Below are 17057 nucleotides of genomic sequence, written 5' to 3'. Positions count from 1 at the left end.
TGAGCTTATGTAGCATAACTGAATGTGAGAACCTATTTTAACTGAATGGACGCTAGATTTATTTTTGCTGTCAGGCCACCCAATGTGCCACTAGGCATATCAATTAATAAGGCATAAAAAGGCTTCCCAGATAGCACCAATAATGCTGTGAAGAAAGCAAGAAAGCCTTTTCCTTTCCTTTTTACTGTTAAAGCATGTATTTGTGACAAACCACAGAAGTGTTTGCCATTGCTAGTCAGCAGCACTGACACCTCATAACGCTCAAGCACCTCATTGACACAGAGCAGATAGTTGTTCTTTGGAACAGCACCCCCTACCTGAATTTGCCACATACCTAACCAGCCTGCCTGCCTGCCCACTGCACTGACTTGCGGCTCTCTTGGGGTCTCGCTTTCCTCCTGCTCCTCTCTGGCCCCTATTTCTGGCTTGGTGGTGGTGGTGCACAGCTGACCGCCCAGGGCCAACTGCAGCAGATCCAAGTCACAGCCACGCCCACGGTGGCAGCAAACCACCAGCAGGCAGCCCGTCCCCAGCAGCCACAGCCAACAGCAGCAACCCCGACGTCCTGGTCAGGGGCCACCCAGGTGGTGATGACCTCGACGGGTGAAACAGCAACCATCACCACAGGGGCACAGCCACAGGCCACCGTCCAGAGTGCCTCCAGCGCTCAGGCACAGCAGCAGCAAGCCCAGCAGAATGCAGCCATGGCTGCACAGGTGCAGGTGCGCCACATGCTTCTTCCTCTTTGCACCCTGCCTTCCCCCCCCCCCCCCCCATGCCCTCTGTTGGAACATTTTGGTGGCTGCACCCTTCCTGCTTCCCTTGCCATGGCAAAGCCTAACTTGGTGTAGCAGAGGGTTGCGCAATCTGCTCGCACGTTCGGGTTCAGCCCGCTCTTTTGTTGTGTGTATTTCCCTCCTGGCCTGACTCTGCTGCAAGCTTCACAGAAAGCGGCTTTTATCCAGAATGGAATTTATTGATTTTACTGCAGTGTTATTTAGCTAGTTAGTTAGTTAGTTAGTGTGCGTGTGTGTGTAAATGTCTTGTTTGTTGACCATTCTATTGCAAGGACTGGCAGCTGCATTTATTGGTCATGCAAGCTGAGAAGGCAAACTTTTTCAGATATCACAACACCCTCATGTCATCAGCTACATCTTGTGCACCTCTCTTGCATCAGAGGTGCTGATGAGAGCAAGATTTGTCATATAATACAGTAGCTACAGTCAAAGCTAATCATAACTAATTATTTAATATAACGAAGTGAATGGGTCATACCACGCCAAACCTCCCAGGCATTGTGGTCAGTCATTTTTGTACACTATTTGACCTCACTGATTATTTGTGTAAGAAAACATTTTTTTTTGGTCTCTTACACCAACTTGAATGTTGCTGTAGTGAACAAAACCTAGCTTGTGAAAAAACACCTGCAAAAATACAGTGCTATTGGAGAGCCTTAAAATGCTGCTGGTTGATAGAAAAAGAATTGCGCTTTCTTATTTTTTACCAATGGTGGTCGCTACTTTGTCTCACAATGTGCTTTGTGGTGAAGCAATACTGCGATTGTGCGCTAACTTTCACAAAATTCTACAAGACTTGCAGGCACAATACAACTGCATCACCTGGCTGGATAGTTGGCAGTAAATGTGTCAAAAAATGTATTGAAGTCGGTGGGCGAGTATTTTCCAAGTGGAAACGGTGTAAACATTTGAGAAATCTGCGAAATGCCTCGTGTTCAGGCACATGTAGATCGGTGATGCGATCCAAGTAACAAAGCATGTTTGAATTCATTTGGAAGGGTTTACAAGATAGATTTATTTGTGAAAGTTTAATCAGAGTAATCTTTGTTTTAGGTGAAAAGAAATTCAACGATGATTACAATGCTCCTTAACGTGCAGTTTGAGCGCAGCTGTATATGTGTTTTGATTTCGCGATATATTGGCAATATATTGACAATCTTTCTCATGAGGCATGTTGCAAACGGAGCAAAGTGTGGGGCGACTGCCTCACTATTTGGGAGATTGCCGGAGGTAGCGTGTGGGTGACGTGTGGGCATGATTCACAGCAGCCACTGCAGACAACCTCTGCTCATGCAACGTATTGTTTCCATACAGACCATACGCACTACTGTGACACCACCTTGTAGCCATCATTGACGCAAAGCCCCCCTCATGCGCGGCACTAAGCTTTTCTTCTCACACTTTTGCCATACCCTCTTCCTCCGCTTTCCTCTTTGCGCTCTCTTTGCTACTGTTAAATCTCGTTAAACCGTAGTTGGCTGGACCTCGGAAAAAGTACGCACTAAACAGTAGTACTGCTTAACTGAAATAGCATGAGATCACCCACTTACCTGTCAAAAACAGAACTCTGAGAGAGTGCGATGAAAGGGAAAAAAGAACATGCAGTATTTATTCACTTTGCACGACAAAAGTGTTATTTTTGTTTGATGCCGCGGCAGCCTAGCAGCGATGACAGCGGCCTCAAACTTACTGAAGCTGTGAGCCAGATTTTCAGCCAGCCCCCTCTTCTCGCCAAACACTCTCGTGGCAGATTCCACGTTGCCGTCACGTATTCTCCATGCACGCGCGTTGCAGAAGTCGCAGGCCCATTTTTATTGCGGGGTGTTGTTCTTGTCGCGACGATTGCATTCATGAGGCTGACGTAACGCGCAGCTTCTGCCATTGTCGGGCCTGAATCGCCCATGCTATCGCTTTCCGTGTCATCCTTATCACTGCTGCTGGCCGACACTTCAGCAACAACAGAGGCAACGATTGCAAAAAGTCGAACCTCATAGCTGACATCTCTTTGCGGTCGCAGCAGCTCTGCCGAGCAACTTCTTCACATTCCAAATGCCACCCACCGTAGTCAACAGCAGATCCCTGTTGCGTGCCAGCGCCGACTTCTTCGTGTCACGTTCGATAGCATGAACGATCTCTAATTTTTCTTCTATGCTGAGCACCCGGCGTCTTTTTTATCCGAGCTTCGACATGACGTGAGTTCTTGAGTCCCTAATTGCATGGCGTCACAACGCTAACTGGCACGGCTACATGGCGCAGAACTGATGTTGATGCGGCTTCAAGCGCAAACGCGCAGTGCGCTTGGAGGCCATTGTTCCGATTTCTGAGGCTTGTTGTTCTGACGGGCCTGCCCGATAGAGACAATGCATTCCCGGGTTTGTGCGACGAAAAGTGGAAACACTACGTGTAAACTGATACGTACACAATAAGCTGGTATGGTTTATGTGGATACAAAACACATTATGTTCAATGGCCGCTGAGTCGGGGATTTGACTTGACTACTTTTAAAACGAAACTACTGTTTAAGCCGGTACGGTTTAACGAGGTTTTATTGTATCACCGTCTTTCATCCCCCACTGGGCTCCACATTTGCTCTTTCATCCTTCGCTGTGCTCCTTCCCCCGAGCTATGACACCGACGTGAAACACAGGAATTGGCATCAAAGAGCTGCGCTCTAAAAAAAAATTTATTTTGAGTGGCCATCGTCCCTAGGCGCTGGCCCATAAGCCCGCTTCACTGCGCTGCATGCTTCTCTGGGGCAACGGAAAGATGCGCTGGCCGCGCACGTGGCAAGATCGTAGGCTGCATTGTGTTATCACATTGCTAGCAACTTGGAACTAGTGTGGCTGGCTGGTATGAGGTTTTGGAAGAGCATCAAAGGCTGCCAATTAGTACTAGGAGCTGCTATTTCACTGCCACGTCCCTGCATTGGTGCAGGCACACAGACGCAGTCGAAATTAAGTTTTGTGCCTGGTTTTGGCACTGTTGGGAGGTTGCAGTTTTTACTGTCGTCACCGACACATGGTCTTTGCCGCTTGGAACACCTGTAATGTGTCCAGTCTTTTTTCTGTGCTTTCTTTTTAAAGGACTCGCACATATTGCGGCCAGCGTCTCATTTATGTCTTCGTTCGCAATTTCAGTCTTGGATCAGAGCGAGATACAGTTTCCCAGGAAGCACCTTCAGAGCTTGTTGCTTTCGGTGTGGTACTATAGCACATGCGCTTGCCCTTCTGGCACTTCTTCCCAAGAATGAGTCCCAGCATAGGTTGGAGGTCAGCCAAAGTTGTGGTAATAATGCATGTCCCATGCATATTTTTCACATGCGGGTGGAACTTCTTAGAGAACTATTTCGATGGCATCTGAGCTGTGTACCATTTCATGAACATGGTGTAGTGATCGTAGCACACGTTCGAGATGTCTTGAGTGCGTTTACCACGCAGTTTCAGGCGAAAATCTGTTTCGCTGAGATCTTGCATGTTAAATATCTGCTGTTGTTTTGACTGTGTTGTCTTGTGGCAATCCATTGGGCGAAGTGAACATGCAGGAAGTTCCCTTCCTGAAATGCAGGAAATGGGATATAAATGTGTGGAGAAACTTGCTGCTAACACGTTCTCAAATAAATATTTAATAGCCATCAAATTTACGCTAGCTCTACAAATACTGTTGTGCAGCTCGTTTGCCTGACAGAATTTTTACTGAATGGTGGAGTGAATCAATAATTACTTTTTATTTACATCTCACCATGACAGACGTATATATGCATATCAGAAATTTGAGGACAAGCATAATCGAAGACAACTTCACTTTGCTTGATAGTTTTAAATCTCCGGAAAAAACAAGCACATCCCGTAAGACAGAAGGCATGAGATATACCTTACTAGTTCAGTTGTGAGCCAAGAAATGTGTCCTTTAAAATTTTGGATGCTTACCTTTAGAGGCACAAGCTTCAGATGCAGATGCATCCACTACAACGTGTTTCTGCAATCATGTCGGCCACACTAGGAAAAGCAATACTATCGTCTTCTTGCCTCTATTCAAAGCTAGAATTTTCTTTATAAACATGCAGAGTCGAAGAGTAAACTCCACATGCCCTCTTGCCGTCTGCATCACAGGCGACGCCTTCAGCTCAGTAATTGTCAGGTGGCATCCTCCTTCTAGGTATTAATTGATTCCACTTTCAGTTATGCAGACCAGCCTGCTATCAGTGTAAGACCACAGGCACTTCATGTAAAATATGACAAGACAGCAGTATACTCGCCATTTGCAGTGTTTATGTTACGTGCTGCCAAAAGATACAGCTTATAAATGACCTGCGGGACGGCGACGCAAGCTTCGGAGCAAAGTTCACTTCTGCCAAAGAGCAGAGCATAAGAAACCAAAGAAGCAGTCAACTTTGATGCAGGAATAGCACAAGTCATGTTCAAGCAAGAAGCCCAGAAGAACGAACTATAAGTGTATCCTCAGTGTTTTTTTATACACTAAACAAACTGACTCTCATTTTCCATGATGCCTACTTTGACGGCAGCACCGCAGAATATTGGTGAATGCGTGTCAGAATGTGAAAACTCAAAGCAACAGACAATTTTGCCATCCATGTGGTAGCGGCACCTTTGCGTTGCCCTAGAGAAGCACGCGGAGCAGTGAAGCAGACTTACGAGCCCAGGCTCAGGGACGTGGTGAGCATTCAGCATTTTTTCTTTTTTTTTGCCTAAAACAATTATTACTGCACTCAGTTTTTTCAGAAATAAATGTCTTTTGTACACCCTTCTAAATGAAAAATATGCGAAATCTCATGTTCAGGCACGTGTAGATTGGTGATGTGGTTCATGTGAAAATGTTTGGTTGAATTCAATGTTTGTGCATCTTCCACTTTGAAACGACGCGCCCATCAACTTCAATACTTCTTTGACACATTTACGGCCAACTATCCAGCCACATAGTGCACTTGTATTGTGTCTGTAAAGCTGGCAGAATTTTGTAAATATAGTCAAAATTGGCACAGAATCGTAGCATTGCTTTACCACAAAGCACTGCGTGAGACAAAGTAGGGGCTGCCGTTGAGCAAGAATAATAAAGCACAATTCATTTTCTAGCAACCAAAACCTTTTTAAGATGCTCTGTGTAGTATCGTATTTTTGCGGGTGCTCTTTCACAGCCTACGTTTGCCCCACTAAGGCAACATTCAAATCACTGTTAGAGAAAGAGAGAATGCTTCTTTGCAAAAATAGCCTACAAGGTCTAATAAATAGTCCACCAAGATGATTGACCACAATTTTTTCGAATAGAATCAAAGAGGGTCAAGCGCAATGTCCGGGATGGTTGGTGTGGAATGGCCCAAATACAAGTTCACTTAATTCTTGTGAAACCTGTGCGTTTACAACCTAATTTTTATGAAGCAAAATTTTCCTTTAGATGCATAAAGAAAACCTTTTTTAGTTCAAAGTGAAACTTTACTCATCATTTCATGCTGATTAGGCTGAAATGTGATGGTGCGCAAGGGTGCTAGCAACTTGTCTGATACAGCAGTTCAAAACATTTGTAACTGTCGTCTACCTGGCAGTGTACCAAACCAACTGTACTACCACACTGCACCCTACCAACGCCACCAAGTTACCTTCTGTATTTTGTGCACACAGCATGCTTCAGCTTGGTCAAATGTCACTTTTTTCATGTGCTATGCTGTTATGAAATGCAGGCAGCAGAGTGTGCCAGGCTTCAGGTACGTAGAGAAAGGATGCTTGAGTACATGCTGCACTCTCTGACCACCACTGCAATAAACATGCACAGTCAAGGGGTTTTCTACATTCTGGGATCATATTTTTTATAATGATCGGTTTAATTTTTCATCCGTCTTGCCCTTCGCTGAGGCAAAGTGAAACCATCGTTATAACTGAAATTGGGCACTCAGTGAACAGGTGAGGAGAAAAGATAAAAGTATAAATGAAGTGAAACATTACAAAATACAGGCTTTACTCAAATTCTCGGTCATAGCTATGCTTATCAGTTTTTCGTGAATGTGCTGGGGCAGTGCTACAAGCCTCTGATTTTTTGCGCTGCCCTTTGCTGGATGCCAATGTAATGAAATAGTTTTTTGTTTAGAAATGTCTACTTGAGTACAGTGACAAGCCTTAAAAACCAGGGGCTTGCAGCGCTTCACTGACCATGCTCGTAAAACACTGTAAGGCTCATTTTATTAATCCTGCTACTTGTGCGTCCCCACCGTGGTGGCTTAGCGGCTATGGCGTTGTGCTGCTAAGCACAAGATTGCGGGATCGAATCCCGGCTGCTGCAGCCACATTTCGATGGGGGGGCAAGATGAAAAAACAACTGTGTACTACGCATTGGGTGCATGTTAAAGAACCCTAGGTGGTCAAAATTAACCTGTAGTCCCCCAATACGGTGTGCCTCATAATCGGATTGTGGTTTTGGCATGTAAAGCCCTAGAATTTTATTTTCAGATTTTTTGCTACTTGTGCGCACACGATGACGGCAAAGATAGACTAGCTGTGCCAGCTGTATTAGAAGTCATGTTGTTCACAAAGACGTAGCAGAAAACATTCACTCACAGTGTTGTTCAGAGGGCTTTATGCATTGGCTCTGCCTTGTGGTTACCAACAGCCCATTTCGCTCACCCTACTAACAGGCAGTGTCAGCGGCAATGGCAGACAACTATTATAACAATGTAATGGATATAATTAAATAAGTTTGGATCCCCAACTTCGCTACAGCCAGGTTTTATTGACTTGCATATTGAAGCTGGACTGCATCATCTTGCACAAAAGAAGGCATACTCTCAATTAATGCAGTGCAAGCACAGCTGCACTTGTTTTTTGCTGGTTAGTGCATTTATGAAGGTGGTAATTGTTTCACCATGGAGCTTTTTGTAACTATATTATCGATTGTGAATAATTTTTTGTAAATTGCACAAGCTGTTAACAAGAGGGTCTACTCCCGTAGGGTTCAGTCACATTAAGTATTCTTAATTTCCCTTGGTCATCGACATACTTGCTTAGAAGAAAGTTTATTGTTGCATGTTAGCTATTGCATACTGGACAATCAAGCTTAAGAAACACAAAACGTGCAGTTCATTAAGGGGACTTATGCTTGTAGAACAAGTTAGGAGCTTGGTAGCAACAGACAGGACATGTTTAGCAGAGCTTCTTGCTGAGCAAGTTGACACATATTTGTGAAAAAACAGCAAAACCAGCAAATACTAGATGCATACGCTTAAAAAATGGACTAGTGCTCGCCCAATGTGTTTCTTCTTTTGTGTATTCATCTATTCACTAGACTTTATGTGTTCAGAAGGGGACACATAGAGGTACTGAATGTTGATTCAGCTGCCATTGTTCTGGTGGCCTCTCATCATAGGTGCCACAGCACAGGGCACCAGATTGGCTTATCTTGTTAATTACAGAAAGCAGTGGCACTGAATCTAAACACCTTGAACATGTTTTCTGTCAAAACATGATAGCACTGTTCACATACAGCAAAAATTTAAAAAAGGAAAATAATTTAACACTAACTAATGTAGAAATGTAATAATTTGTATACTTGCATGTAGGAGCATCTATATATATTTTTTTAAGGGGCCCTGAAGCACTTCTTATCGAAGTCAAGAAATGCATTTGAAGTTAAAATAGACTATTTCAGAAATACTTTGCCACAAGAAGTACTTCAATGCGTTCAGCAGAAGCGGAGTTATTGGCAACCGAACATCACATTGATGGTGCTTCTGTTCCTTCTTCAATGACTTGCAATGCGAAGACTATGGCAGAGCAGGGCTTGCCCGCAGTGCTCCGCCTGCTGAACATCGCCGTGGTGCGCAGTTCAAATTTGCTTTTGGATTTTCATGTAGACGTCACTATTTCTGATTTGGCCGCCTGCGATGCACCAAACGCGGTTGTTCACAGTGAGCCGCAGTGCTCTCAGCCAAAGGACTCATCGCAGTACTCCGTGGTGGCTGTGGTATCTATGCTGCATAGCATACCGCAGCTACATGCAACTTTAGTACTCATGCGCAATGTTCGCTTTGTGAACGGCAGGGCTTGAGTGCGCGTCTGAGCTAATATGCTCCAGTCTGGCTTTGTCCTGCACCAGCTTGACCGACCGTTAATATTCATGTCCAACTTGTGCATTTTGAAGGGCTGTCCAATACATTCAAACTGGCTTACAACAAATTTCAAGCGCCACAAAAAATCTATTGTTATAACCAGGTTGCATGAAAAAAGAAAAATCAGAATGGGGGATGGCGTAGCTGTTTCGAAAAAACTGTAATGGCAAGGAGGCCAATTCTCCCCCCCCACCACCTTCCTCCGTCCTGCTTTTGATTGCGTTGACTTGTTTAACTGTTTAACTCTGCTTCCTGCGTGCTCCGATCGCATGTTGTTAACAAGCCGCAGCTGTCGGTGTTGAAGATTGGCACTGCTATAACAACTGCAAAAAGGGGTCACAGGCAGCAAGTAATGAGCTCCACTGAGGCATCGCTTTGGTGGCCCCAAAAGGCGCCTTTTAAAAAATGCAGGAAGGTTGCCGCGGCAGCATCTCAGCTAGAGAAATCCAGAAGATACACTGGGACATGATTGCCACGACCATCTCGCCACGTACTTCCCACTGGCTTGCACGAGCAAACTGCATGTCCGTCAGCCTTGCTTGCTTTATGCAAAGCTTGCCGACATCCTTCTCTAAGGCATCCAGGTGCTCTACGTAGTGAAGCAGAAGGTCCCTTGCGAAAACAAGCCCATGAGGGACAATCATATATAAGACCTCTTGCGGGGACAATGTTGAGGCCGCCTGCCCTACAGCGTCAGCGCTGCCATCGTGGCCTTCACTGTTGCTATCCGATGCAAGCACGTTTGCGATGATTGCCTTATTTGTTAGAAGCACTTCCTTTCCAAATCCATAGCAGTGTGCATTCTTTTCGCCAGTAACGTCAAGCATTGCCGATTATCAGCGGGCGGATCAGCCATCTTCCGTTCCGGCGGCGAGTCAAACGAGGCTGACAAGCAACGTGGCCAGGAACGACTTCTACGCAACGAACAAAGACAAGCACGAGCGACTTAATCCGTCAGCAGAATTGCGCAGAATGAGGGCCATAGAATAAAGAACCAACTGTGAGGGCCCAGCGAGCAATCGGGGAGCAGTGCCGGCAGCATTGTCAGCGCAGTTGGCGCGGTCCATTCGTGTTTCGGAGGGTGGCACGGCACAGAGCTATGGGCGCAGCCCATTCGTGTTCAGAGGAGTGGAAGAGCAACGGGAGAGATGCGTGCGAGACTGACGTGCATCTCTCATGGAAAGAAGCGTGCAGCAGCAGTTTGGTGGGGGGTGGGTGATTGTGCAGCGGCTCGCATTTCACTTTTTCTTTCTTCTTTTCAAGGATTTAACATTCCACTATCTTTCAGCACAGACACCCAGCAGCCAGACTTCATTGTTATAACCGATAATGCAGCATGGGGACATTGTAGCAAGCCAGTGATATTCCCATAGAAAACATACAAAAGCTGACAGTGCAGCAGCTTTTCATTGTTATAACCGATGTATTGTTAAAACCGTAAATGTTGTGGCGGTGAAAGGGCTTGTCCCGGCATCCCGTGATGGCTGTCGTAGACTACACTATGTAGAACATCACTGCTATCTTGGAGGTCACACGCAGCAGATACAGATACATGCACATGTCGTGTGTAGACAGTTAGTGCAATGATGAAATGATTATTCTGACTTTTTGAGATTGCAAACATATATGTGTTTCATTTATTTAACAAAACATTAGCAATTATGTATTACTGAGTATGTTTTCGCGATCGCAAAATCGGTCAATAGTGTTGGTGGGTCCAGCTGCTTGCAATGATGCTGCGTGACAACATTGCGGAACAAGTGATTTTTTGCCATTTTTTACACAAGATTGTAAATCCTTGCTGCATGCAGTGCAGTAATAATTGGCTCACATGTTCACAGCCGTTTCTATGACAGGTCAGCAACATTTTCTCACTATGCTCAAAAAGTATTTCAGGGCCTTCTAAAGTGCTCTGTGTTTTCACCACCAAGAGCGCACTTATGTCAACTGGCAGGACAAAGACATCATCTAGTGATCTCCCCTGTCTTGCATCAGCAGACTCCATCCTGCTCCTGCCCCTTTTACAACCTCTACTGACCTTGACTGCGTTTTCCTTCTCTTGACACCTCTTATGTTAAATAGACCACTAGTTATTTGCTGTATGCATTAAATGACATGTGCAACTACTCTTCTTTCTCTTAACTTTGACTAGAATATCAGCTACTGTGTCTAGCCTCAATCCCTGCTGCTACCTTCTTGTCTCTTAATGTTACACCTACCATTTTTTGTACCACCATTTGTTGTGCGCTCCTTAAATTCTTCTCAAGTTTCCTACTAATGCTCTGAACTTCATGCCCTTGGTTTAGTACAGGTGAGATGCACTGATTGTATACTTTTATCTTCAAGAAGTATTGGTGAGTTGCTGTTCATGGCTGAATGTCCCCCCCCCCCCCCCCCCCCAAAAAAAAAAAGAAAGAAACCAGAACCCTGGGTCCACTAGGTGAATTTGGTGCAGCCGTCTCAAGTGTGAACTTTGGGGTGCAGGCGCAGGCACTGGCTGTGCAGCTTCCTTCGGGCCAAGTGGTCCAGGGCCAGATGGGGCAGCTGCTGGCGGCAGGGGGCGCAGCCTGGTGGCCCATGGGGGCCACTGCCATCAATGTCTCAGGCCTGGCTGGTCTTAGGTCACCCAACATAATTCAGGTACTGCTTTTGTCCTACCGATAGCATTCCACAAAAAACTATCCTAGCAGTGTGCGCAAGTCCTATTTAACACTTGAAGGGAATGCTGCAGAAGCTATGCAAGTGGTGCTCGCACCCTCACTTGCCCATACAAGGCGCGCACCCCCACAAAAATTAAAAAAACACATTTCACAACTCGTCATGCGCATACTTCCGTGCTGGTTAATTACCACAAGCTGCTATAACATGGCACTAGTCCATACCTGAGAAATCAATAAACTGCAAGTGTGTTCATAGTTGGCCGCCAGTAATTGCATTTATTTGCATAGCAGTCTGGGCACAGTTCAATGCTTCAGTGAGCAGCTATAAGCCTGCCTCGTCTAAGGCTTGCAGCTGCTAAAAATTCCGAAAGTGCGGGCCTTACATGGATAAATACAGCAAATACTGTTTTGTTCACTTTCTTAAGTTTACCATTTGTAATGCTGTATGTTTTGACTACGAATGCAGGTAGGTGGTGTGCTGTGGAAGTTGTACAGAGAAAGGATTCACTGTCACTTCACTTGTTCCATAGTGAATAAGTTCAGACGTGCAGCACCTTCTGTGTAATAACTTGTTCCTATATTTTGCTTGATAAATTTAGAAAATTGATCGTGTGCCAAATCGAATTGCACATTCCTGTTTCTTGCTCTGGTGTGGCAAGCACAATTTTTAGTCTCGAATACAAGGAGTGTGAAAAATTGGCTCCAACCTCTATGATGTTGCCTGCTATGAATGAAACCAAGTATAACGCAATTGCAATGTGTGCTGAGGTTACAGCACACATCTGAAGCCCTCCCTTATGGAATCTCTCATAGATTGTGGTGCAGCCTAGGGACACAAAAAATCAAGTTTAAATCAAGTGTATTTTTGAATTCTCTATAGGAAATAGTTTTTGCAAAATATTGAGACGCATTTCATGTGGATAGCATGGTATGTCAGAAATTGATGTAAAACCTAAGGATGTATGGCAGTGCCATATTGGAATTCCTCCACCAGCTCCCTGTGACATCAGAGAACTAACTAGCCTTGTTTAAACTTGTTGACCCTCTATGAATAAGAAAATATTTGTTGCCTAATAAAAAGAGAGAAGTCGACCCTTCAACATGCGAATGTTTCCATTGCAGGAAGTGACCAAGTGGGCACAAACACCACAAGATCTATGTCATACATTACTGGGGCTATAGTTCGGATTTGAAATTCAGAAAGAGCACTTATGGCTTCATTTACTTTTTGAGTAATTAGGCATTTTATTTTTGTGCTGATCAAATTCAGATACATTTATTGTCTCCTTTGTTGCCACCATGCTCTGTTTAGTAGTTGCTAACAAGTATTCTGCCAAGTCGTAGCCTTACTCGTAGCCTTACTCTTACTCCGCTTTGGCAGTTTGCACTGCCATTCTGATGGTAGCGTTGTGCCTTCATGGCATGTGCATGCAGGTGCAGAGCCTGCCTGGCATCCAAATGCAGGGGGCAGCAGGCGGGGGCGCAGGGCAGCATCACCTCCTGGGGGGTGGGACCCTCCAAGCGCTGGGAATCACACCGCAGGGCAATGTCATCGCTTCCCCTATGCAGAGTGCTGCACCCCTCAGCCCCCTGCAAACAGTGCAAGCTGCTCTGGCCAATGGGCAGCTCTTAGGTTAGTCCTCTTTTGCTCGTATATTAATTTGGTGCTTTTTCTGTTTACTGTCACTGCAGTAATAAAAAACTGCATCCTAGCCTAGGAGATACTGTTTTTCCTCTCTCTTTCAAACACTGAGCACTCCCCACCACTGACCCTGTTCCTTTTCAGTAAAGAGTACATTTTTGTGCTAACAGGAAAATAAAGACATAGGAGGGCAAGTAAGAAACTATAGGTCGAGCGCTGAACTTCAACTGATATTATTCTTGCAGCAGAGCAGGGAGAATCAACAAATGCGCATGCATGCATCAGTGTTGTCTAGAGTGATTACAGTGACGTTTTTAACAGCTGCATCTCATTGTCAAACGGAAAAGCAGACGTATCACTAATCTAACTCGTGCCTCTCTTTTATGTGATATGTCTCCAAAAGTTATCTTGCTAACGTGTCACCACTCCTGCCAATTATTTTAATCTCACGCAGTAGTGGCTGGCATCTGCCTGCCAAGCAAACCATGCAGTGTGCAGGTAAATGTGTATTACCTTTGTTAATTATTGACAGTTCATGCTCCCGGGCCCGGTCATTGACACATCTCCCCGTTTGTCCCATGTAGGACTTCCCACATTTCAGTGGTATCTCGTAAATAATGCCTGTCGCACATTTTACATGCGGTCTAGTGTGGTTTTTCTGGCATCCTGACTTTTTGTCAACGCGGCTTATGTGCGGACCCAGTCCAGCCAACTTGTGCGGTGCCGAGAAAACAGCTGGCACACCAAACCTATAAGCGACTTTCTGCAAGTTGTGGGAAAGTTTGTGGATGTGTGGCAACACTGTAGGTTTGCATCCTTTTTGGTCAGGGCTAGACATATGCTTTTTTCCCTTCACCTTCTGGAGCAATGTTTTTGGCGCTGCCCCTACGACCGAGCTCAGGTAGCCGGCTGTGTGTAGCCTCACCAATTGCTTATCAAAGCTAGCCTGCATCGTGTGAGGGCACGACTTCATGAGAGCATACTCAAGGCAGAGTGGCTATTGCTCTTTTAACTCACTTTGAATGTGCCAAATTGTACGGCAGCAATTCCTTCTGGGCGCTTGGGCAATACTGCCAGTAGATGTGGTTTTTGTCAAAAACTAAAAACAGATCTAAAAGCTGAAGACTACCATGGGAAGGGATTTCATGTGTAAATAGCATGCCCTTCCCATGTAGCCTGAAGACGCCTAAGACCTCGTCAACACACTGGTCAACAGTAAAATCATGGTTACTTTTTAAAAGAACTAAAAAATCATTGGCATATCTAAAAGACTTAAGGTAGAACCCATCGTCAAAGGAACTGTGCAGATTGCGGTCAATTGACACCAAGAAAATGTCACACAGCACAGGAGCGACGCAGGAACCAATGCATATTAAGGCGTAAGCCTTTCGTGGCTCATGAGTGTCCGGGCGCAGTCCGTGGTGGATGCAGGAAAGTGGTGATCACCGGCAAGGGGATCAAGGAGAGGAGACGCCATGCCAGTAGCGCTGTGCGAGTGGGCGCGCGGGAGAGCACGGACATGCACGTGGGGGTTTGCGCTGTGGGGTTCTCCTCCGTGCTCTTGGGACAAAGGAACGACAAAACAGTAGTGCAAACAATCACAAGGGCATTTATTGCACCTTTCATAGATCAATGCCAGCTAGCCGAGTTGCTATCCACCAAACATGTTGATGGGCGCGCGACAAATTTAGAAGTCCGACTCACCGCGACCGGATAGCGAGCGAATATGTTCGCCCCATGCTGGATCCCATCGCCTGGTCGTTCGCGTGTACGGTCACGTGAACGGTGGTGCGTTACAAGGCTGCCACGCGAGGCGGTCTCGCAGAAGCATGGGTCGGCGCAGGCGCGTGGGATGTCCACGCTGTTCGCCGGCCCGCCGGGAAAAAGACCCAGCCTGTTCTCCCTGCGCCCCCAAGTAACCCTGCTGTGAGGCGGCGTTAGCAGCGCAACACTCGCGCCATCTCTCGCACTGCGCCCCAACCACATCGACCGCCGCGGGCATCACGCAGGCCACGCAGTGAAGCCGGATTACAGAAGACGCGCTATGCGGGAAAAACATCGGGGGACGCGCGAGAGTCGCGCATCCCCACAGCGCACATCAGCAACAAACTTTGCAGCAGTCGCGGACATGGCGGCGTCCGTTCACAGAACAGTTCAGACAACAACAACAGAGGCAGTCATAGGTAGGCTTTCGCCTATCGCAGTTTAGCTCAGCAAAGTGCCCATAGATGTTTACTTGCCATGAACATACAAGTCATCGTTAAAAGAAATAAAAGTAGACTTCAAATAAAATTCCACTAAAACCATAAGATAGTTGATGGACATGCCTACTAAATTCTGAAAATCTACTGGGCCATTGCAGTCAATGCAATCCCTAACAGAGATAGACATTCCTGTTGAGGCACTGAATAAAACAAATCAACTACGTCTACAGACAAAGCCTGTACGATAGAGGCGTTTTTTCAGGAATTGAATTACATCTCTAGAGCTTCTGTCATGAAAGGATCATCCACTTGCAATAATTTCAAATTATTTAAGGGGGGAGGAGGGGATCAGAATTAACTTTTTTGTTTCTTGACAGAAAGGGCTGAAATTTGGCACACACACTACACATTGCAATAAAGAGACAAATCTAAAATTTCATTAGGTTACCTTAATTAGTTTTTGTTTTATAAGAATTTATAAGTTCCTTGCTTGTGGAAAGCCTGGCACAGTAACGAAACATGATAGGGAGCTGGGAATACTTTGCATGTTTGCCCAGATGTCTAATCTACATCAAGACAGTGTTCGATTTTTTTTTTTAGTGCGCAAATAATTTTTTGCTCAACATAACATGCACATGACTGTGCTTCACTGCATGGAGCCATGTAGTAATTGTGAAATAATTAAATAATGGAAAGATAAAGAAACATTTCAAGACTGTCTTTAAGTACAGCACAGCTTGTGGATCACAGCAAAACAAACTGGGCCAAAATCGGTCCAGCCATTGTTGTGCTACGCTTTCCACGAGCGAGGTGATTGACAAAAAAATGCAATTGAGAAAACTGGCTGCAAAGTTTTAAAAGCACAGCAAATTTATTAAAAAGCACCAGGGCTGTAATATATTGAATCATTGCTGTCAGGCATCTTCTTACACCTTTGCCTCATTGTTTGGTGGGCTTTGGATGCCTTCTTCAGGCGTTCTTTATCCTTTTCTTGCGCCGTCTGGAGTAGTGCATGACCACCATTTTCACTGCTAGACCGAGCCTGGTATCGCAGTGTACACCCACAGAACGCTGTTGGCATCTTGGGCACAGATTTTTAGCGATCAAAGAGTTCATCGCGGAAACAGGCATAATAATGAACTCACAGTCACAAGGGGCCGAAATTTGTTCTTGGCATTGCTGCTTCCGCTCAGTCGCGGACACTGCGCGAAGGGAGTCGCGAACGCTGCATGCCTGCGCTTCTGCAGTCACCGCTGACACAAAACGCGGCCCGAGGCGCGTCTGAATCGTGCGACGATTCGTCTGGTGAGCCTTGAGTCAACATACAGTATGTAGCTCGTCGACGGTTGGGGCTCACTCGCAGGCTGCGTGTCCCTGTCGCACGATACATCGGAAACGCACACCGTCTCTGCCGGCGATGGAGACCTTCGACCCGCGTCGCCTCCAACAACGCAATCTCGGTTGCTGACTCGCTCGGCCGTACGCACAGGTGCGAGAGCCTCCGTTGGCACGTCTTCCGGTCGCTTAGTTATCAGTGTCGATGTCACAGGGCGATTGCCGGCTCCGCTGCTGGAATCGCACGGTGCAAGATAACGCGGCACGTTATCCGCGTGTTCAGTCAGGTGGTTCTCCGCTTCTCCCGCT

The 17057-nt window shown here is 45.9% G+C and overlaps 1 protein-coding gene across 3 annotated transcripts in view; it reads left to right on the top strand.

Moving 5' to 3' along the window:
• LOC126542815 (transcription factor Sp1-like) overlaps positions 1-17057 on the top strand; it is a 60740-nt gene that overhangs the window by 18613 nt on the left and 25070 nt on the right. For 2 of the 3 annotated variants that reach the window (XM_050189923.3, XM_050189924.3), the window contains exons 5-7: positions 447-722; positions 11392-11547; positions 13002-13200. In XM_050189923.3, coding sequence (XP_050045880.1) covers positions 447-722; positions 11392-11547; positions 13002-13200 — 631 coding nt within the window. The remainder of the gene's footprint in view (positions 1-446; positions 723-11391; positions 11548-13001; positions 13201-17057) is intronic. The other variant, XM_050189925.3, reaches the window with a different exon arrangement.

This window comes from Dermacentor andersoni, chromosome 2, assembly GCF_023375885.2.
Source record: "Dermacentor andersoni chromosome 2, qqDerAnde1_hic_scaffold, whole genome shotgun sequence".
Classification (NCBI taxonomy): Eukaryota; Metazoa; Arthropoda; class Arachnida; order Ixodida; family Ixodidae; genus Dermacentor; species Dermacentor andersoni.
This window is presented reverse-complemented; position numbering and strand designations above follow the sequence as displayed.